The sequence below is a fragment of the Chlorocebus sabaeus genome, chromosome 22, assembly GCF_047675955.1.
Source record: "Chlorocebus sabaeus isolate Y175 chromosome 22, mChlSab1.0.hap1, whole genome shotgun sequence".
Classification (NCBI taxonomy): domain Eukaryota; kingdom Metazoa; phylum Chordata; class Mammalia; order Primates; family Cercopithecidae; genus Chlorocebus; species Chlorocebus sabaeus.
Genome location: NC_132925.1, coordinates 12093439 through 12116913, shown reverse-complemented (window position 1 = coordinate 12116913; position 23475 = coordinate 12093439). Strand labels below are relative to the sequence as shown.

Here is a 23475-nt window from a genome sequence, read left to right as displayed (position 1 = left end):
CTCTTGCCTCATCCTCCTGAGTAGCTGAGATTAAAGGAACCCACCAGCAAGTCCAGCTAATTTTTGTGGGATTTTTTTGTTTGTTTGTTTGAGACGGAGTGTCGCTCTGTCGTCCAGGTTGGAGTGCAGTGGCGCGATCTCGGCTCACTGCAAAGCTCCGCCTCCCGGGTTCCCGCTGTCTCAGCCTCCGGAGTAGCTGGGACTACAGGCGCCCGACACGACGCCCGGCTAATTTTTTTGTATTTTTAGTAGAGAAGGGGTTTCACCGAGTTAGCCAGGATGGTCTCCATCTCCTGACCTCGTGATCCGCCTGCTTTGGCGGCGGGATTACAAAGTGCTGGGATTACAGGCGTGAGCCACCGCGCCAGGCCAATTTTTGTGTCTTTAGTAGAGACCGAGTTTCACCGTGTTGGCCAGGCAGGTCTCTAACTCCTGACCTCAGGTGATCTGCCCGCCTTGGCCTCCCAAAGGGCTGGGATTACAGCTGCGAGCCACCACACCTGGCCCAATACAGAAGTTTTTAAGAAACGAGATAATAATTTCTTTCTTTTTAAATCAAATCAAGAATTGGGGAACTGCATAATACAGTTTTAGGTTACAGGAAGGAAAGCAAAAATTGTATATCTACTCTAAGTTTATAAACACAGGATGATATGCAGGAAATCAAAGTAATAAATTGAGAAAAGATGAGTGAGTTTTAACATTCTCACAATTCTCTTCTACCTACGTTTTTTATCTTTCCCTCCTCTTGATTATGCTTTATGTTTTATACTCACTACATTAAATTTGGATAATATATGAGAAAACAGTAACCATCACTGCACTGCCCACATATAACTACTATTAACATCTTGATCCCTTTTCTAGCTGTGTGTCTTAAGGTAGCTGCTTAATCTCTCTGAGTCTCAGCTGCATCATTCACAAAATGATGATAAAAACAGTACTTATTTCACAGAGTTGTTGCAAACAATAAATGAGAATCTAGGACAGGAACTGACATACTTTTTCTTAAGGGGCCAGAAAGTAGCTTATGGGCTATACTTTCTCCAACCCAATTATTCAGCCCTGCTGTTATATCATGAAAGCAATCACAGAATATATAAAATTAAATGGGCAAACACCAATATGATTTATTTGCAAAAAAAAAAAAAAACAGGCAGTGTTGCCTTTGCCACAGTGGTGTATAGTAAAGGTTCATAACTTTTTTTGGTGTGTCTGGATTATTGTTGGGTTGGACTTGTTTGGCAAGTTTTGAAATTCTTAAAAGAATCTGATTGAAAAAAAAAAGAAATTTGGATCTGCTCACCAAGAAAATGCAAATAAAACTTTACATAGACACTGAAAAGATAATTTTTTATGGCTGCATAAAATTTTAATTTATGGGAGATGAAAAGATATTCACCTATTTTAGATGTTCTGGTTTCCTATTTTAATTCATTCATTACATTAATTATAATTAATGCTATGAAGAATAGTATTGTGTCCAAATTTATAATTCCTCATAAATGAATGCTATCAGGAAAATGACTAAGTCAAAAGGTACAAATTAGTTTAAGGTTTCTAACATAGCTTGGTAAATTGTAGTCCAGAAAAGTTGTGGTTATCTGTACTCGATCAGCTGAAAGAGATCTTCATGCTGTCATAAGAATGGAATATATGTAAATTTTAGACTTTAAAAATAAATTCTATAATTTGAGAGATTTGTCAAACCACAGTAAGACAGATAAAGGGCAAAAAAGCACATCCATTGTATTTGGGACTGGCAGGATTTCCAGATATTCAAGGTTAAATGTAAATATGGAGAGACTGACAAACTTTAATCATTTATGATAAACATTTAAAACACATCCCATACCCTCCTGCTTTCAAAACACAAGATAATAAACATAAAATAACTTCTACTGGTTTGTAGTCACCATAACTTTTGTATTTTGAGAACTGCTATAATTTGTGCAATATATTATATTACTAAATTATTATTATATTACTAATATATTATATATACTAAAGTACAGTACATTAACACTCTATAATGTCAACTTTCCAAAGCAGTGGTGAATACAAAAATAACTAAAAGACTCTCCATCTAAGTAGCAGAAAAGTCACTGATGTGAATGTTGAAGCTTGTCAATTATATAAGACACTGGGGATATAGTGCTAAGCAAACATTGTCCTGTTTTGTGTAGTTAAGTGCGATGAAGAAAAGTTATAACTGAGCCCTTGTTACTATCTCATCTAAGTATATCACATTCAAGTGGGTTGGGGGGTGGACTAAGAGTTGAGAATCACTTTTTTTTTTTTTTTTTTAAACAAGAGTCTTACTTCGTCACCCAGGCTGAAGTGCAGTGGCACGATCTAGACTCACTGCAACCTCTGCCTCCAGAGTTCAAGTGATTCTCCTGCGTCAGCCTCTCTAGTAACTGGGAATACAGACATGCACCACCATGCCCGACTAATTTTTGTATTTTTAATAGTCATGGGGTTTCACCATGTTGGCCAGGCTGGTCTTGAACTCCTGGACTCAGGTAATCTACCTGCCTCGGCCTCCCAAAGTACTGGGATTACAGGTGTAAGCCACTGTGCCTGGCCTGAGAATCACTTCTGATGGGGAACTTCTGCTAGACTGAATTTGATTTTTTTCTTCTGTTTCACGTTTATGAACATCTTTAGTTTCTGCTGCCTGGTGTCTTTTCAACAGTGTCCATTCCAATGCTTCCACTCAATCAAAACTGCTTTAGTAAGCTACAGTATATATCAAATATATATGCACAGATGATACAATAGATACCAAATGCTTATTCCTAGATACAATACAATGTATATGTATACTGTAGAGGCTGAGTGCAGGGGCTGGCTTTTGACTGTCAAACTGGCTAGGTTACAGTCTGATTATCACATACTAGGTACAGGACTTAGTCAAGCCATTTCTTCTGGTCTTAGTTTCCTGACCTATAAAAATGAGAATAATGGCACATAGCTTGTAGGGTAGTGGATTAAATGAGCTAAAGCAGGTAAAGGACTTATCACAGTCCCTGATTCATGAAAAGCATTCAAAATGAGTTATATACATATAAACAGCATATACATATAGAAAGTATTCCCATAATAGCTTTCAGATATTAAAAACATTAACATACACACATCAAATCACTAGGAATAGTATTTATAATATTTCAACTTTAGAGTAACCAAAACATACTGGTTAATGTCAATAAACTCCAGTTGTAGAAATACATATTAACAAACTGTACATATTTTATTAGGACATTATGCACACTTATTTTCACAGTACACAGGGCAATTTTGTGCACCTGTCTAATTAATATGTACTGATACAACCACTTCTATTCTCCTTTTACTTCTCTGTACTATGTTTGGCCACAAGTGGAGCCCGAAAATGAACCTGTCTGTCCCTTTCTTTTTCAAAGTTAATTAACTGATTTATCATAGTCTACACCCAATCCTGAATGAATGTAATTCATTTTTTATGCCTTCACCTAGACAAATAAGCACTGATGAACAAAGGTACATACTAGTGGTCACTCTGCATTCACAATGATCAAATTCAAATGGTTCTGTGGGTCAATTCAACATACCTCTCTAATCAGCTACCAACTACCTCCATGTACTCTTAACAAATGAACTTTACTCCTACCACGAAAACTCCTATAAAAAGTAACACCCCTCCACTTGTGCTTTCAGTGTTGTCCTTCCTCCCCTTCAGGGGTCTTATAATATAGATAATCCCTTCTTTTGTAGATTTGTAGCTTCCTTTCAAATGGATCATTCTCACTAGATTTTAAGTGTACACAGTTTACACCAATTTACTAAAAGAAAAAAAGAAAATTGTTCCCTTCAATCCACAATGCCTCCAGTTACCACCATATCTTTCCTTCTCCTTTATAGGTTATTTACACTTACTGTCTATTCCTTCACCTCCCACTCTTGGAACTATTCCAGCCTGACTCCTGATCCCATCACTACACCAAAACAGCTCTGTTTAGAGTCACCCAAGACTCCATGTTAATTCAACGATTGGATCTCAACAGTCTGCAATGCAGTTACCATTCACCCCATCCTAAAACATTCTCTTCCCTTGCCTTTTGTGACACCACAGTGCTCTGGGTTTTTGAAACCTCTTTAATCCTTCTCAGACTTTATTTGAAGACTCATTCTTTCCTACTGAGACATTCAATTTTGAGGCTCCTCAAGCTTTAGTTTTAAGGTCCTCTCCTTTTCCTAGTCTATTTTCTCTCCCTATGTGAGCTCATTCACACATATGACTTTGAATACCATCCACACAGCTATGATAACCAGACCTCCCTTTTGAGCTCTAGCTTCTGTTAAATCCAGCTATCTTCAAGATCTCTCCTTGGATGAGGCAAAAGCACCTTAAATTGAACATATCAAACCAAACCAAAGGATCTCAGTAGAGCAGAACTTGCCCAGGTATCCAAATATACATAGTCAAGCCTATTAGTTCCCATTTGTAGTATTACATGCCTTTTCTTCATAGCACTTACCAAAGTTATAACTGCACACAAAATTGGGCAATGTCTGTTTGCTTACCACCATATCCCCAATGCCTTATATAACTGACAAGCTTCAACCTTCACATTAGTGACTTTTCTACTGCTTAGAGTCTTTAGGTTATTTTTGTATTCACCACTGCTTTGAAAAGTTGACAGTATACAGTGTTAATGTACTGGACTCTAGGATTTCATAAATTATACAATTCAACCTCTCTCAAATTTAGTTTGCCACAATGTCCCACTACCTCCTAATATCTTTAACATTACATATTAATATACAATTAACGTGTCATTCAATGGGCCAGATTTAATTGATCTTATTTTATTTCTTCACATATCTTACCAGACAAATATTTTACTACAGGTTTCGTAAAGTTCTTGTTTTTGTTTATAATTTTTAAGGTATAGTTTAGCACATTTTGGCAGGAAAGCCAGAAAATTCAGTGCCAATAATAACAGTACAAATGGTGTCTTACTTGTGTTTGGTAGAACTGTGAAAAGATGATATAACTAAAAAACTTAAAAGGAATGACTCCATTTAAATATTATTTCCTCCTGCCATTGTATCTACAAAATTAAAACTGAGGTTTTGTTTTTTGTTTTTTACACAGTCTCGCTCTGTCACCCAGGCTGAAGATCTCTGCTCACTGCAAACTCCGCCTCCTGGGCATAAGCGATCCTCCCACCTCAGCCTTCCAAGTAGCTGGGACTACAGGTGTGTGCCACCACACCCAGCTAATTTTTTGTTTTTTTGTAGAGATAGGGTTTCACCATGTTGCCCAGGCTGGTCTCAAACTCCTGAGCTCAAGCAATTTGCCTGCCTTGGACTCCCAAAGTGCTGGGATTACAGGTGTGAGCCACCACACTCTGGCCGGGATAGATTTTTTAAGCAATGTAATGAGTGGTTATTTGGAAAGCAATAATAATCATGGATCTAATGAAAGACTATGTATTAAAAAGTCACTGAAGTTTAGAACTTCATTGGTCATTCTAAAATGATGTTCATAAGTTTAACCAATTCATTTTTTTAAAAAAGCATCTCACATGTTTTGGGGAAACAATTAAAATTTCATCATACTCAAAATAACTTTGCACCTATTTGTACAAAATAACCAATCTAGGGCTAGGCGCGGTGGCTCATGCCTGTAATCCTAGCACCATGGGAGGCTACGGTGGGTGAATCACTTGACCTGAGGAGTTAAGACCAGCCTGCAGCCAGGCCCGGTGGCTCAAGCCTGTAATCCCAGCACTTTGGGAGTTCGAGACAGGCGGATCACGAGGTCAGGAAATCGAGACCATCCTGGCTAACCCGGTGAAACCCCGTCTCTACTAAAAAGTACAAAAAACTAGTCGGCCGAGGTGGCCGGCGCCTGTGGTCCCAGCTATTCGGGAGGCTGAGGCAGGAGAATGGCGTAAACCCGGGAGGCGGAGCTTGCAGTGAGCTGAGATCAGGTCACTGCACTCCAGCCTGGGCAACAGGGCAAGACTCCGTCTCAGAAAAAAAGAAAAAAAAAAAGGACCAGCCTGCAGATCATGGTAAAACCTCATCTCTACTAAAACTACAAAAATTTAGCCAGGCATGGTGGTGCATGCCTGTAGTCCCAGGTACTGGGGGTGGGGGCTGGTGGGTGCTGAGAATCACTTTAGCCTGGGACAGGGAGGCTGCAGTGAGCCTAGATGGCAGACACTGCACTCCAGCCTGAGCGACACAGCCAGCCAGACCCTGTCTCAAAAAAATAGTAATAATAAACAATCTGTGAGAAACAGAAAATGAAATTTATTTTATATACTTTATTTTTTCTTTGATTATAAAGTAGGTTTAATTTTTTTAAATCTAAAAAATAAGCAAATGTAAAAAATAAAATTCAGCCATAAGCATAACACTACAAAGTTAACAACAATTTGGTATATTTCAGTCTTTTTGTTTACAAAAGTGAAACACCTTTGTCCTGTGTCTTTTCAGTAGTTATACTATAAACAGTTTCTTATATGAATAAATATTCTTTAAATACATGATTGTTTAGGGAGAAGGGACATAGGATTACATTATATGTACTAACTCCCCTAATAATAGTCATTTAGGTGGTTTTCAATGATTTGCTATTACAAATAATGTCATTATGAACAATCAGTTCAACTCAACTCTGAAAGTCAACCTATAAAGGCATTAAGGAGCAACAATAACAACAACAACAAAAAAATTTAGCTCCCCAAATACAGCCATCAACATGATTCATTTGCTTTGTTTTTTCCTAATTATAATAAACAAGTTAATGTCTTTCCAGGGAATTCACCTTTTATGAAGACTTGAAATATCCCAAATGTGACAAAAGTTGAAAACTTTTTAAAAAGCTAAAATTTTCATTTGCAATTGAGAAATAAAAATAATTTGGCCAAAAGGAACACATAATGTAAATCAATGTAATTAAATTATTTCTAGCTCTGGATATTCACTACAGAATAGATCAGAAAATAGGATACTCTTTTTCAAAAGTAAGTGACTGCAAATTATTTTCAATACTTTTCATGTTTCATACTATTATTTACTGAGCTAGAAAACTAATTTGAGACTTCTGGTTAAATGTGACAGACTGAACCACATTTACATCTGATCCTACTTGAAAACTCCACTAAAATAACAGTAAAAATATTTGTGTTTGAAAAGAGCAAAACCCACAGGACAAAGCAATGTAAAAGGAGAGATATCTACAAATGGGTATTGGAAATTAGATGGATGGGTGGTAACTGACTTAATAGACCCAAGAAACTGAAAGCCAAGCCATCAGTAGAGGGAGTTTGGGAACAAGCTAATGTGTGCTTGAAAAAACCCCAGAACCCCAGAACATCTCAGGAATTTGAGGCACCACATACCACCAAAAGAAGTGAAAACAGAGTCAGAAACAAAAAGATCAGTTCAAAATCTCCCCCGGGTCCCTCCCCTAACAAAACAATGGAAACTAACTCCTAATTCTCTGAGAGACTGAACATTTGGACACAGAGTAGGAGGAAGGAAGGGGATAAACAAAAACGGCGTATAATCGAAGTGTACATAGTGAACATGCTCAATAGTGAGATCAATAGTGAGACAGTAAGGTAGTCCCTAAGTCCTTCCTGTACTAGGCCAACTGATTCCATCTAAAACAACTAGGGAAAAAATTACTTATAAATATAGAGGTAAACATCAAAACTCAAAGAGTTGCCAGTGATAGCCTCTGGAGAATAAGAAGTAGAAAAGGAAGAAGACAGGACATGACTGCTATTTTTTGTTATAAGCTGTGGCAAAAAGAAAGGAAAAGAAGGAAGCTGGTTGTTTCAATAATATCTATTCTTGTTTTCTTCCATACTGACAGAATCATAGGCATGTGTTGATCAAGAAACAAAAATCTAGAAAAATTTCCTAACATTCTTTTCAGATGGGGATAACTCACAAGATGAAAGTGGGTCACTGAGTAGGATTTAGGACAAGTTGTTTTGGTTTACACCATAGAGACAACCAGCTCCTGCCATTGGGAAGTCAGATGTGATAGTTGGGACTCAAGCAACTACCCTGGATCATGTCACAAACTCAGGATAGTAAGACAAGGATGACTGGTAAGAAAGAGCAAATGATAGTATGGCCACTGTACCATCCCTACACTGTCTATTAAAGATTTTTTTACATAAGAAATAAATGCCCACCTTGTTTAAACCAAGTCTTCATTAGCACCAAAATGCAATTCCTGGTAATTAGGCCTTACATGACTTCTTAAAACTATGTACATTAATAAAAATTAAAGATAAAGTAAAAATAATCCCAATTAATAGCAAGAATTAGTAAAAATGTATTATACCCTAGAAAACTACTCATAGAGCTCTAATAAGTATTATGTAAATCCTATACCAAAACCAAGAAATAAGGATTGTTTCTTCCTGAGACAAATTTTAATTTCTCTAAATTAACAGACATTAGAATGGATTTTATAACACAATGAGACAAACTCTCTTTTCTGTGAATACCATCTCTTAAGGCAGCTATTACAGTGCCTGGCCCATAGTCATTACTTAAAAAGTATTTGAGGATCATTAAAAACTTTGCTGCCATTTATATCAGCATTACACATATAAGGTACCCACTAAGAGTCCCAAAGTAAGGGTACAGCCAAGTTTCACAACCTCGGCACTATGGATATTCCGGACCAGATAATTCTTTGCTGTTAGAGCTATCCTGTGCATTGTAGGATATTCAGTAGCATCTCTAGCCTCCATGCACTAGATGTCAGCAGCAAACCTCAATCATGACAATCAAAAGTATCTCCTGACATTGCCAAATGTCTCCTAAGGGAAACAAAATCCGAGAACCCCTGCCATAGAGATGTTACGAACCCCTGCCATAATTGTTTTATAAATCATTGTGTTTCACCAGAAGCATTCAGCTTTTCTAGTTAAATAACAGAATTTAAGAATTGTAACATTTCTAAATTTTCTCTCAAGTTTAGTGCAAAACACAAATTATAAGCTACCTACAGATTATCTCTAACGTCCCTCCTGAATCCTCAGAGGATTTTACAAGAGAGAAATACTAATAGCATCTACCTATTTAAGTCTATCTGTGTGCTAGGTACAATACTAAGTACTTTATATTCTTCTCTCTTTTTAGATTCATGACATCCTTGTGGCACGAATATTAACCCCATTGTACTATGAAATAATTTTAAATTATATTTCAATCAACATATCAAAGTGGTTCCAGAAATCCTTTTTTATTACTCATTACATTCATTCTGGCACTGTACTAAGAAGTATCTTAACTTCCTTAGTTTACAATCAATTTATAACAAAAAAATTCAGCGTATTTGGTGACAAAATAAATTGAATCATTAAAACTTTCAGGAATTAGAAAAGTGTTTACAGCACTTAACAAGTCAGACAATAATAGTCTGCTTCTTGAAATATTGTTTACTACTGTGTCATAATGAAAGAGTACTTTATAAACTTTTCATCCATGATACCAAGTTATTTCCAGTAACTTTTTTCCTTTCACAGCACTTGCAAAAAAAAAAAAAAAAAAAAAAATCCCTCTATAATTGAGGATTTACTTATAATTTCAATCTGCTTTTCAGCAGAAACTGAAGACTGAGTTCAAATCCCAGCATGTCTACATAGTGGAAACTAAGACACATTAACTTGCTCAGTCCTCAATTTCAGCTATGTTACTTGCTGTCTGAAGCTTAAGAGTTAGTAGGTCTTCCATAACAGTTACTTTCCCCTACTTTTCATCCTCAAAGCAAATTAAGTATCAGTTAAGGGCCAGTTTTATTTAAGCATTTATTGAGTCAGCTAACAAGAGCCAAGGGAGGATGTGATAGGGCCAGTCCAACATTACACTGTATCTTCTGTTTTACTTTTCCTTATGGTAAAAGACACAAAAACCACTCTGGAAAAGAAGTGTTCCTTCCTCTCTCCCTTTGCCCACACAACTAACTGCCAAGAAATTTTGATTCATATTTCCCTCTAAAAAGAGGAAGATAAACCAGAGCCTTTCTTTGAAACACCACTAGGCTGTCTGTATAATTCATGTATTTAGTTAACTGTCACATACCCCAACTGCACAATATCCATTTCATTACTCATGAATAAGTCATTCACTAATAAATACAAATTATTATACTTAATATTAGTCTCAGTAAGTGTCAGAAAACCAAATTTTTAAAAAGAAATCTTCGACTAGGAATTAGATTAAATAATCCCCTGCTTCCCTTACTGACAAATGAAGCAATTACTATGGCAGAATTTTATTTCTGGTACATACAAGTCAAATTAATAAAGGAATATTTTATTCCATCCAAAAGCTTTAATATGAAAAAGGACTTCACAAAGCTCACCTGCAAAGTAAAATCAGGACAGAACCTCAAAGCATATCTATCAGTAATCCAGAGTATTATAAAATATGTAAAGTTTCAGGTAATAAACTATGTTTCAGGTAAAAGTTGGTAACATGAAAGTATGTCAATCTAACATAATTTAGCAATAGAAAATAAACGTTCATTAAGTTCTTCCTGTTTTATTTCCTTGGATATACAGGAGGTAGGGAAGTCATAAAGTAGTCAACTTCATTTGTTCTTAAAATATTGTACTGTCACTATTCAGTCACTGTGTTTTCAGGCTAAATTTGTCATTTATTTTAAAATTTTAGTTGCTCGTTATTGATATAAAAAGCAAAACAAAAAAATTAAATAGATTTTCAGCCCCTGAATATATTAAAAATATAAATTGTATCCTAATCTTCAGGAGTTTACAATTCCTATAGATACAAAATCTACCAATAGCGTGGTTTCTAGATGTAAAAGATATGGTTAGAAAAAACAAGTGCTCTGAAAACAAGACACTGAATGCCAATTTTCAAAATAAAAGTGAATGCCAATTATCAAAATAAAAATACATTTTCAAGAAAGTCATTAAATAGCAATGCCAAAGAAACTGACACACCCTTCAAACCAACTTCTTTATGACACTGGGGGAAATCATGAATTCAAAAGGCAATTTAAATTAAAGCATTAAAAACTTACCTGAAAAATGTCAACTCCATCCTTTTTCTTTCAGTGCTTGTAAGGGAATTCTTACAAGCTTTCCCTTACAAGCACTGAAAGAAATTCCGTACAAGCATTGAAAGAAATGTCAGCAAACATGATGCCCACTTCTCATTAACTTATTTCCTACTTGTTATCAGAACGAAATTAATAGCTACCTGATTCAAACCCTTCACATATTTATTTAACTATTATTCCTCTTTGACACAGAGTAACTTGTTCAAGGTAGTAATTTCTGCCAGGAGATGGTGGAGCCAGAATCTGAACCCTGTACGTCCAAAATAATAGACACATTTTAAAAGGGATGGGATGGAAAAGGAGCAGTTAATTTTTTTTTTTTTTTCCAAAATAGCTTGCAAAAAAAGACTGTTGTGAATGGGAACAAACCGTTTAACTTATAAATGCAAGTAGATGAGAATTCAGAGTACTCAAACTTTACCCCTAAACAAGTAGGGGTATATTTGCCATATTTGATTACAAACACTTTGAACAACATCAAACCCCTGTGACGGTCGACTGAGTAAATAATTTAATGTCACCATTCAGACACTGTATTTTACAGGCTAAATAAAATAAATTATAAATTGAAGGGTGAGGGAGATTGGTAATGTTAACCGGAGCAAGAGTTTAAGGAAAATTACTTTCATTATGAGCAGTTAATTGGAAAAGAGTGTGTGTGTCAAGGGAAGGAGGTTAAAAAAAAAAAAAATGACAATCACACTGCCTTAACGCACCCTCTGTCCGAAAAAAGTAACTAAATCACCGTGGGTCAGCGTCTACGCCAACTGGAGAGCCGGCCCAGCGAGATCTTGTGAGGGGATGACAGGAGACCCTAGAAGAGGGTGAACAGTGGCAGTGACAGGAAGGATGGCATGTCTCCCATCCTGGAAAAAAGGGGAGAACACGGGGGGCAATCGGCGGAGAGGGGAAGGCAGAAAATGTTTCCAGAGGTGCCAAATGAGGTGAGAAAGACCAGGCAGGGTAGGAAACATAAGAAAGGCGGGACTCTGGGGCAGGAAGGTCTGTTTGGGGTAGGGACGGCATGTCAGGACAGAGCTTTCCGGACAGCCGACCTTCCTTCTTTCCAGCCCCTCCATTCCCGACAAACTCTCACTTTCTCAGCAACCCTAAGCCCGTGGGTGACCCTCGCCTTGCTCCCCGCCCCCCACCCAAGCCGGATAGGTGGAGGAGGGAGCTTCAGCCTCACCCTCCTTGTTGGGGAGGAGCGGGCACTGGACATAGACCAGATTCATGGACTAGAAGGCCAGGAGACGCAGAGAGGCCCAGGACCCGGGTGACAAGTCGGGGCGGCCAACGGGCGCCTCACCTGACAGAAGCGTCGGCAGTAATCCCGACTGCTGATCCCGACGCCGCCGCCGCAGTTGCCGCTGCCAGCGCCGCCTCTGCCGTGGCCCGCAGCTCTAAGCCCCACAGGGCCCAGCGGGGACTCCACAATGGCCACAAGCTCTTCTCCGAGGCGTTCGGCCTCTTGATCGCTCTCTTCCTCCGCCATGAGGCTCTCGCCGCCCAGCGCGTACCAGCCCCTGCGCCGCCGCCGCTGTAGCTGCCTAGGCTAACCTCCTCCTCCTCTCTAGTTCCCTCCCCCTTCCCTCCTCCCTAGCCGGACAGGGGCCTCTCGGCTGGGCTCTACTTCCGGCTCCGCCCACCCACGCCCCCAGTTTTCACTGGAAAACGCAAGCTGCCAATCATGCCCATGCCCGCCCTTCTACTACTATTGGTGAAATCAGCAGTCCGTTTGATAGACCGGCCGACTGTTGGTCAATGCTGCTCGGCGGTTGCTGGGGACCGCCTACGGGCTCTGCCATAGGCGGTGCAGGCGGACGGGGCGCGGCGGGGGACACGGCGGCCGCCGCGGGGCTCGATCGGGCAACGGCGGCGACGGCGGCAGCGACGGATCTTCCTCCTCTCTTATTCCCTTGCTCCTCCTTTTTCCTTCTCTTTTCCTTTCCGGCCGGGCCTCTTCCACTTTCCCTAACGGCGGCCTCGATCCTACGGTACCAAGGAGATAGGGAGGCCGAGGGTGGGCCCAGCCGTTGGTGCGGGCTCTGGGCCCGGGGCCTTCCGTCCTGAAGCTGGAACCGGGGGCGGGGCCGGGGCACAGTTGTCGGCGGGAGGAAGAGGGAGGAGACGGGAAGCCTGACAGCGGCCGCCTCCGCCAGGCGCCTGCCGCCGCCTCCCTTGAGACTGCTGCCAACTCGGCTGTCGAGTTCCCGGGCCCACAGCTGGCACCTGGGACTCGGCCCTGCCCGGCTAGCGGGGTCGGGACGGCGGGGCGCCGGCGTGCTGGGCTCGGCGCCCGAGGTGGGAGCCCAGACGTCGGGAACGTCCCGCGCCCCGCCTCTCCCCCGCCCCCGCCCGAACCCCGGGGCCTGGGGAGCGGGAGGAGGTGCCAAGCGGGCGGACCACGGAGGAGGACATGGGAGGGGAAGTGTTAGGGTAAACGCTGGGATCGGGTTTGTAGTGTGGAGTTACCTATAAAGTGGTTTTAGAAACACCTTCGTGGTGGCAGTTGTTGACGTTCTTGTTCATCTTTTCAGTCGCCCTCCTTCCGTCCCCCATTTTTTCCTTCCATTTGTTTTTCGTGTTTTACAGTAAAGGCATGACTTCCTGGCACCGCAGGGAAAATCGGGTGCAAGCCCAGAAACTATTTCCCCACCACCACTTGTTGAAAAACTGATTTGAAGGCATCTCCGGGGTTGAACAAACGGAAAGTGCCAGGATTTGATGCGTCTCTGGTTTTGCTCTGGAGACCCTTCCCTGCTAAGTATCAAGACGAAAAAAACTGGAAACTAATCCGGTAAACATTTTAACTTGAAAACTTATGATGAGTTTTATTTTGATCTAGTAAACGATTTGCTTTTTCTCTTTTGTTGGCTAATTCCTGCACTTTTTAATTTCTTCATCTGTTGAAAATGTCTTTATCTTCTACTGAAAACACTTTTGTTCTTTGGGTGTGTAAACTCGAGCATCCTCTACTGGGTGGAAATTTGCCTCTGCAGTAACACAAACAGACTTTTTGAAATTACAAACACATTGGAAAGTATAGGCCTTTCGCATTAGCACAAATGTTTGAGCATTTTATGCTGTAAAGAAGTACATGCTTATTGTTTTTGAAATCCAGATGTTTAAAGATACAAGATTTTTTACGTAGAAAGTAAGATTTACGCATTATGGGGCACAAATATTTAATATTTCCCACAACTAGGTTAGAACCGTTAATCATAATTATTACTGATTTGTCGGGGGAGTGTAAAACACATACCATTTACTTAGAATATAAACGTGTAATGGTAAGTACTAGGTAGGAGTCATAGCTGTCTTCTCTGCCGTTGCAAACCTGTAGCCTAACACAATATTTGGCAAATGAGGGCTATGCAATTAAAAAAAAAAGGTGGAAAAAGGAAAAAGTAAATCTATTAAAACCTAGACTTTGTCGTACTTTTCAGAATTTCTGTGGAATGTTTAATCTTCTGGATCCATGAATGTCTGATACGTTGGCAATTTAAAGTTCTTTTGAAACAGAGTTCATGTTACCCAGCTATTCTCTAGTATGTATTCATTGAATACTCCATCGTTTCTGATTACACTTATAAAGCGTCATTCTTCAGAGCACACTTAGAATTATTTCTCTGTCATATTTATGCAGACAGAATTCCATCTTGAATTTTATCAAATTCACTTTAACTTCTTAAGTCTTGGTTATTGTAAGAGCCCAAAGGTATGGCCAGGGAACAATTGACTTGATGATTTGTCACCTACCAAAATATGTTCATTATCTAAAGGTTTCAATGCCCATAATGCTGTGATGTTGGTATTTAGTGCAGTGCTCATAAAAGTGTGTTACTGTTGTAAATTGAGAAATTATTAAGCTGCTTCTAGATTAAATATAAATATTTGGACAAATAGTGAAGGTACTCATTTACTTTTTCCATCAAATTTTAATTGAGGTTCTGCTGTATACTAGACACTATGTTCTTGATTTTGTTCTTACTAGTTAATAAGTGAAGTAAATGTTAAATGTAATTACTAATTTTAATGGGAAAAGGAAACAAAAAAGTATTGGAGAAATAAGACTGCATATCGAAACACCTTTTAGAAAACAGAGGTATACATGCATTACAAAATAACTTACTTTGAACTATGTATTTTGGCTTTACAATTTAATGTCATTGTTGCTGTTAATTAAATTTTTTTGTGTGGTTTTTACTCAGAACAGTTTTGGAAATTATATTCATCTTCATATAGAATTATGGCAGTTTTTAGGCCCACCTGTTTGAAAAACTTTGTCCACAGTTTTCTAAACTCAGTTGTCCCAGAATTGTGACAGGAAAGAAACTCTTTTGAACTTGAATGCATATCTAAATTGGATGAGATTAATACAATTTATATCCTGAATGTAATTTATATCCTAAATGTTGACCTGTTATTAGGTTTCCCTAAATAATAGTGACATCTGGGATAGTTTGAGTTCTTTCTTTATAGTATAATTTATTTGAATTTCATAAAAATCAAGGAATAGACCTGATTGCTACTGCTTAGTAACTTGTTCTAGTTTTGCCTTTCCTTATGTATTTCAGGTAAGCTAAGATTAATAGACACACAGTCTACTAATTTAAGTTGTTTTGAAGTATTTAATCTTAAAGTGTTTATATACTGCCTTTTATTGTTCCAGAATGAACTGTTGTTATAATACTTATCTTTGTTTCTTTTGTCTTAAAAGAACCATATTTATTTAGAGTCAGAATGGAGCGATTTGTAGTAACAGCACCACCTGCTCGAAACCGTTCTAAGACTGCTCTGTATGTGACTCCCCTGGATCGAGTCACTGAGTTTGGAGGTGAGCTGCATGAGGATGGAGGAAAACTCTTCTGCACTTCTTGCAATGTGGTTCTGAATCATGTTCGCAAGTCTGCCATTAGTGACCACCTCAAGTCAAAGACTCATACCAAGAGGAAGGCAGAATTTGAAGAGCAGAATGTGAGAAAGAAGCAGAGGCCCCTAACTGCATCTCTTCAGTGCAACAGTACTGCGCAAACAGAGAAAGTCAGTGTTATCCAGGACTTTGTGAAAATGTGCCTGGAAGCCAACATCCCACTTGAGAAGGCTGACCACCCAGCAGTCCGTGCTTTCCTATCTCGCCATGTGAAGAATGGAGGCTCCATACCTAAGTCAGACCAGCTACGGAGGGCATATCTTCCTGATGGATATGAGAATGAGAATCAACTCCTCAACTCACAAGATTGTTGACTAGGAGGTTACCGCCATTGTGATCAAGATAAATGTGGAGTATTAAAGTTATGTGTTGATTGTGTGGTTCATTTTTGTATTTATTTCATTTAAAATCATGTGACGCAGAATAGTTTTGCAATGTGTATATAGTTGCAGGCAAAAAAAAAAACAAAACACCTCACTGCAAAACTTATTGTTAATTTTAGTCACCAATGGTATAAAGCAAAACCTAGGTTTAGAGTGTGCTAAGATACCTGAAACCTGATGGTTATCTTTAAAATTAATGGTTTTTCTCCTGAAATGTTTGTGCATGGAAGAACTGCCCTGCTTTTATACCCTGTTGCCATGTATGATTATTCCTTGTAAGATTACTTAATTACTTGGATTGAAGACTAGCCTATTGAAGCTGCTGCCAGGCAACACCACTTAACAGGAACTTATAGGAATTATTTTCTTTAGAGGATCCTCTTCAAAAAGGAAGGGATAGTGGAAAACTGTTCTTATATCTTCAGATCCCTAGCAGAAATGACTGTTTATTTCAAACTACGTTTTCCTTGTATATGATGTCGTTACCTTAACTATCTTTCAATTCCATACTTCCCCTGCCCCCATTTTAAAGGCTTATTGTTGTATTTTGTAGCAGCTTCAAGTGACCAAAAGACTAAAATCTTTCAATGTCGATGCCAAAAGCCAACGGGAATTTTGCAGTGACAAGATTTTAGTCTCTTACTATGAATACTAATTTCAAACCACAGCTTTCATTTTAAGCATCATCTTGCATTTGCAAACTTTTTTCTGTGTCTTGCTGTTAAAAGACTTCAATGTTGGCATTTTTATTTAAACGTTATGGTTGAGTTTTCTCTCTTTTATAGAGAATTAGTAATGATCTTTTTGGCTGACAGATCAGATAAAATTACTTTCTATTCATTTTTCTATACGACTTTATGAGTTTATTTAGGTGAACAGACTAGAAACAAGTTTACTTTATCTGCTTTGCCTCCGGTGGTACAAGGTTTTTAACATGGATGGTAAACAATTGTCTAGAAATTCTGGCAGGTTTTTTGTAGTGGAGATCTGGCAGTATCCTGCATAACTGTTTGGGTGAGGAAATTATTCTCTTAAAGATCAACCATGTTCAGGAAATGATCTCTGTTTGAACCTCACTGTCCTGTAAGGTTATCCAAGTAGCTTAGCCTAGCTAAGTTCTATCAGAGACCCAAATTATATTTTTTGAAAATTTAACAGCTGGAAACTTGGACTAGAGCTTTAATAAAAAATCTTAAATTCTTTGAAATTCAAGTTAAAAATACTTATGAGATATATTTCTATTACAAAGCAGTGACAAATGATGCCCTATGTGACTTGGAGTTATCTTTGACTTTTACCACAAGTCTTCATTTATAAAAGAAAAAGCCAAAGTGAAAAAAAGTTAGATTGTGTATTTTTCAGTAACAGCTTTCCATGTCTTAAGATTTTTTTACAGACTTAAATTTCTAATTCAGGTTGTCAAACTGGCCATTTAACTTCAGAGATTTGCTTTGTTTTCATTAAAAAATAAGCCTGCCACCAAAACAAATCACTTATCAAAATGTGAACTGTTTTCCTCATGTTCAGTTACGTTAAAGTAATATAATAAATGCATGCCTAGAGTAGTGCTCTCATTGATGAAGCACATGTATGAGGAGACCAGCAGCAAAACATAACCATATGTGTTTTGCGTTTACTTCCTCTAGAAAAGAATTTGCAGGCAACCATGTTTAATTTGAACTATCCAAGATGGTAGATTTTAGAAGCTAGGAATAATTGAGTTTTATAGCACTATTTTCAGAATACAAAAAGTTAGATATACAATCATTCTGTTTTTTGAAATTCCATGTGATTGAAACTGCTCCCTATTATTTGGGTATTAATTTGCACTAATGGCAAAATGTAATGGCAGATCAGCTTTGAGAGTGGTCCTAAGCAGTAAACTGGATGATGTTACATTAGAAAAACATCAATAATTCATATTTAAGTTTCTAGTAGTTACTACTGATTTGATAATCACTTAAATTTTATATATCTTAATGTATTTTTCAGACTCCTAATTCCCACATTCACTGTACCTAGGGGCATAGTCCATTCTGTTAGGATTATATCCTCTCCTTAGAAATGTTTTCCATCTTGTTGTGGGGATTTGGTATTAATGTTTCTTCATTGATTATGAAACTTTTGTTCCCTGAAACTAATTGACTTTGTCTAAAGTTAAAGAAATAAGGCAGAATGATTGTTGTAGCCTGCTCAAACTGATACAAATCCCTGAAACCACGATTGGCATATGTTAGATAACAAATGAGGATGTCTAAGAGGCATATGCTGCTTTGGAGGGGTAGTGAACGTGTGTACAGAAGTTTTCAATCTTAACTATATAGTGTTAGTGTGATGCTATACTATTGGAAAAATAGCAACTTTTTTCTATTTTATAAGTTGTATGCATAAACATAAGATTTGTAATGTTTCATTTATAAACTGCCTTCTTCAACACATGTTAATAGTGTTTTCTCAAAGTATTGATAGTATGTCTTCCAGAATTTCACGATATGCTTACAGTAAATAGTTCCTAGCTTGTTGAAATGTTAAATTCTTTGTTGGCTTTCTTTTTGATTCTGTGGGGGTGTATAACAAGCCTGAAGGACATTGTAATCATTTCTTACAGGGTGAAAATTTAGAAAGATTGTGTATGAGAGCCTATATAGTTGTTTTATCCGTTATCATCTTTGATTAAGACTTAAAAAAATGCTATTTCCAGTTAATGCATTTGGCCCTATTGAATTTGCAGGGACCAGAAAACATTAAAGAAAAAGTTCTGCATCTTGTAATGGTAACCAATTAAGCTTGAGATTGTTCTGAAAGTATCAGTTGCTTTAAAACTGTTGTAAGTGCGGTTGGCAAGATCTCCAAGCTGAAACTTCCATGTTAAAATTTTGCCTGTAAGAATTTGCACATGAATGTTAATGGAAAACACAAAATAAAACTTAAGTAAGCCCAAAACAAAAGCCACAAACAGTTCATCATTTGGTGCTTAGTCTTTGTAAGGGCTCTCTGTTGTATGACTTACCCCAGCTACCATTAAGTGACAAATCACCTTAAAACATGTTCATTTGATTCATAACAAGGAAGATTGGGTCTATGATTTTATTGCAACTCTTAGCCTAAAATAAATTGTTTTAGCTTCTGGTCAACACTGATTAAAATGTGAATAGTGAAGTGGCTATCCTAAACTGGTTTATCTCAACCCATACTATCATAGATTTCTTAGGTAAATACAAATCTTATCTAGTGGTATTCTACTTGTATTCAGAATACTGTATTAAAATTTTACTATTTCATTTTTGTATTCCGTGCTTATTTTTTGCTCACGCATGTATGCTTAGTATAAACGTGTCACTTCTGAAGTTTTGTCTCTTTTAGAAATAAATTTCAGAAAAATTGTTTCAAAAGATTTTGAAAGCACATTTTGTTTTGTGAGTCAATGACAAATATATTTCCTGATTCCAAAACAGTAGAATCTTGTTGAGTTATTTTTCTACTAGTTATAGCTCCCTTTTATAATATTAGTCATTAAACTCAATGTAAAAGTATAAAATCTGTCAAATCAGATTCACATCATAGCTACAGATACCCCTTTTGCTCCCAAATTATATAGACAGTATTTAAGCTTAATCATTGCTTTTAATTGGAAATATTTTCATTTTTTTTTTTTTACTTTTGGATGTATTCGTTATTAAAGGACCTAATTTGTAAGTTTCACTGCTATATCCTCATTACCACTTGTAACAAAAAATGCATACAAATCAAAAATATTTCAATTTTACATAATTTTGAGGGAAAACCTGCTACTAATCACTTCTGTTTGGCAAAAAGGCAGTTTTTATTTTTTTCTGGACTCAAAACGGCAGAAAGGGCCTTAAGTCTATAGTTCTGCTTCCAGTTTATTTATTTGTTTGTTTGTTTATTTTTGAGATGAAGTCTCGCTCTTGTCCCCCAGGCTGGAGTGCAATGGCGCAATCTCAGCTCACTGCAAATTCACCCTCTCGGGTTCTAGCGATTCTCCTGCCTCAGCCTACTGAGTAGCCATGTGCCACCACGCCTGGCTAATTTTTGTATTTTTAGTAGAGACAGGGTTTCACCATATTGGCCAGGCTGGTCTTGAACTCCTGACCTCAGATGATCCGCCCACCTTGGCCTCCCAAAGTGCTGGGATTACAAACGTGAGCTGCCGCTCCCGGCCCTGCTTCCAATTTAATATTACCAAACCATGAGAGTTCTGTCTTCACTTTTCCTAAAGTGTCTCACCACAACTTTTATTAAATGTAAACCTATTGAATGTGCCCCTGAGTCTTGTAAGTTTCTCTTTTTTTCCCCCATTTATGTGTGAATTAAGTTGAATTATGTACCTGTGATAGGTCATGATGCAAGGATACTTCTGGGATCAGACTAGCTAACCCTAGCACTGTGGAAAGCTAAAAAGCTAAAACTAGGAAGTAGAACAAGACTTTGATGTGATGTGTGATTTGCATCATATGAATAACATCACTTCTAACGAATTACCCTTCCCATATGTTACTTGCTTTCAATTGTTTTTATGTATACTATTTAGAGTGAATGCTTCTTAGCTCTTCCTTGCTTAAATGTTGGAATCAGATCATTTGAAAGCCCGTGTCCTCAGGCTCTTGGCCAAATTTGAATAATATGCAATCAACTGGTATTTACTGAATCTCTGTCTCTGACACTAGCCACTGGGGGATACAGCAGAAAAAATAATAATCCCAGCCCTTAATGAGCATGCATTCTAGTTAAGAGTCATTGTTATCATATAGTGACCCTGGGGGTTGGGAGTGATTAGGGAGGTCTTTGTTTTTTCTAGGCAGCTCCTTTAAGCATTCATCATGAAACTTGTTGCCAGTAAATAGTTATCACTGGTTCATCTGGATTCTCATTTTGTATAGGAAGGGCAATAAAAGTTCAAAATTTGCAGATTTTTTAAAAGGTCTGCCTCTCCTTTGAAAATCTTGGTAGTCTATATAATCCATAAAATAATAGTTTTCAGAATCTGTTAGGTGATGTAACTGACCAATTTAAATGCTTGTAAAGTAAGAACCTGCCACAGACACTTTACTGAAATACAGTAAGACAGGCACTTCATTGAATATTTGATATCAAGATAGTCACTGGTGTATCTATTGACACATTAATGATTATCATAATTCAGTCGTCTGGGTTAGTATGTATATTAGATGATATAGTCTCCAAACCTTTTTTTTTTTTGAGACGGAGTCTCGCTCTGTCGCCCAGGCTGGAGTGCAGTGACTGGATCTCGGCTCACTGCAAGCTCCGCCTCCCGGGTTCAGGCCATTCTCCTGCCTCAGCCTCTGGAGTAGCTGGGACTACAGGCGCCGCTACCACGCCCAGCTAATTTTTTGTACTTTTTAGTAGAGACGGGGTTTCACCATGTTGGCCAGGATGGTCTCGATATCCTGACCTCGTGATCCACCCGGCTTGGCCTCCCAAAGTGCTGGGATAACAGGCGTGAGCCACCGCGCCTGGCCTCTCCAAACTTTTAAAATATAACAGGAATCGGTGTGTAATAGACTAGGTTTTTATATCCCTTTTTCCTTTTTGAATGTTTTTCTTTTTACCGTGCTTAGGTAGTACCTATTCAATAGTAATAATGATGATAATAATGACAATTTTGTGTATTTTTAATCTAGTAAATTCTACTTTTTTGTTTGTTTGTTTTTTTGAGATAGTCTCACTCTGTCGCCCAGGCTGGAGTGCAGTGGTGCGATCTCGGCTCACTGTAACTTCTGCCTGTGCCTCCTGAGTAGCTGGGACTACAGGCGTGCGCCACCTCGCCTGGCTAATTTTTTGTAGTTTTAGTAGAGATGGGGTCTCACTGTGTTAGCCAGGATAGTCTGGATCTCCTGACCTTGTGATCTGCCCACCTCAGCCTCCTAAAGTGCAAATTCTACTTTTATGAATATATCCTACAGAAATAAAATAGCAATATATAAATATATATATGAAAAAGGAAGTTCATTTTAATATAGTAGTAAACAACTACAAATATTCTGAATGTCCCTCAGTAGGACAGTGGTCAAAACATTATAACACATCTATGTTATGAGCTGTTTAAGTGACCTAAAATTATGGATCAGAAGAGATGTCTACAGTAATTGCTAGCTTAAAAAATTACAGTGTATTTTCTCACTTTTGAAAAAAATAGAACAAGGCTATATAAGTGCAATATATTTGTACCAGATGAGCAGACACACGCCGAATGTTAAAATCACAGGCAAGTTGTGACACTAAATGGGGCAGGGGGGAGAATATTCATCTGCCTTTTTATACATTCTTGTATGGTTGACTTATTTAAACCAATTATATATTATTTTTGTCACACACAAAATATAAGGTAGACTTTTATTGAAACCTGTTCACACAACAGTGATATCCAAACTGTAAAGAATAGCAATATGACATAATTCATCTACCTTATTAATGAAAATATTAAATCATTTTAATTCTTTAATTTTCATGTAAGAATTTTAATTGATGAGCAAATATTCATTTATTTAATTATTATTATTTTTTTGAGATGGCATCTCACTCTGTCCCCAGGCTGGAGTGCGGTGGTGCGACCTCAGCTCACTGCAACCTCCTCCTCCCGGGTTCAAGCGATTCTCCTGCCTCAGCCTCCTGAGTAGTTGGGATTACAAGCATGCGCCACCATGTCCAGCTAATTTTTGTATTTTTAGTAGAGATGGGGTTTCACCATGTTGGCCAGGATGGTCTCGATCTGACCTCATGATCCACCCTCCTTGGCCTTCCAAAGTGCTGGGATTACAGGTGTGAGCTGCTGTGCCCGGCCTAGCAAGTATTTTTAAGTATCTTTTTTGAATTATTTTATAAAATTAAGTTGCACCTTTAGAAAGTTAAGGCATCATTATTTTTTCCAAGTCATTTATTACTATGCAGGTAATTGGGAAGCAGGGTCAGTTTCAAAGCTATGACTTTATTATCCCTGCATTTTTACTCTAAAAATAGCCTATGCCTTCTAGATGTTTACAGTAATTGTATAAATTACT

The 23475-nt window shown here is 38.0% G+C and overlaps 3 protein-coding genes across 13 annotated transcripts in view; 2 read left to right on the top strand and 1 right to left on the bottom strand.

Annotated features, from left to right (window-relative positions):
* The window catches only part of ZNF654 (zinc finger protein 654), an 82735-nt gene extending 69842 nt beyond the window's left edge, over positions 1 to 12893 (bottom strand). For 7 of the 10 annotated variants that reach the window (XM_007986158.3, XM_038003185.2, XM_007986159.3 and 4 more), the window contains exon 1: positions 12426 to 12893. In XM_007986158.3, coding sequence (XP_007984349.3) covers positions 12426 to 12611 — 186 coding nt within the window. In that variant the 5' untranslated portion in view covers positions 12612 to 12893. The remainder of the gene's footprint in view (positions 1 to 12425) is intronic. The other 3 variants (XM_073009663.1, XM_073009662.1, XM_073009659.1) reach the window with 2 other exon arrangements.
* On the top strand, positions 12878 to 19716 carry LOC103228533 (uncharacterized). 2 transcript variants are annotated; one of them, XM_007986157.3, is made up of 4 exons: positions 12878 to 13113; positions 13712 to 13916; positions 14566 to 14667; positions 15840 to 19716. In XM_007986157.3, the coding sequence occupies exons 1-2, from the start codon at positions 12881 to 12883 to the stop codon at positions 13794 to 13796; spliced, it is 318 nt and encodes a 105-aa protein (XP_007984348.2). In that variant the 5' UTR covers positions 12878 to 12880; the 3' UTR covers positions 13797 to 13916; positions 14566 to 14667; positions 15840 to 19716. The 2 variants fall into 2 exon arrangements, with proteins under 2 accessions (XP_007984348.2, XP_007984346.2); XM_007986155.3 differs by lacking the exon at positions 14566 to 14667.
* On the top strand, positions 15863 to 19716 carry CGGBP1 (CGG triplet repeat binding protein 1). Its single transcript, XM_073009664.1, has one exon. It carries the CDS (start codon positions 15863 to 15865, stop codon positions 16364 to 16366), a length of 504 nt encoding a protein of 167 aa, XP_072865765.1. The 3' UTR covers positions 16367 to 19716.
* Positions 19717 to 23475: the final 3759 nt, after the last annotated feature.

Coding starts and splice junctions, on each gene's coding strand:
- LOC103228533 (XM_007986155.3), top strand. CDS start 12,881: ATGCTGCTCGGCGGTTGCTGGGGACCGCCTACGGGCTCTGCCATAGGC. Junction 13,114..13,711: donor ACGGCGGCCTCGATCCTACG/GTACCAAGGAGA, acceptor CGTGTTTTACAG/TAAAGGCATGACTTCCTGGC.
- CGGBP1 (XM_073009664.1), top strand. CDS start 15,863: ATGGAGCGATTTGTAGTAACAGCACCACCTGCTCGAAACCGTTCTAAG.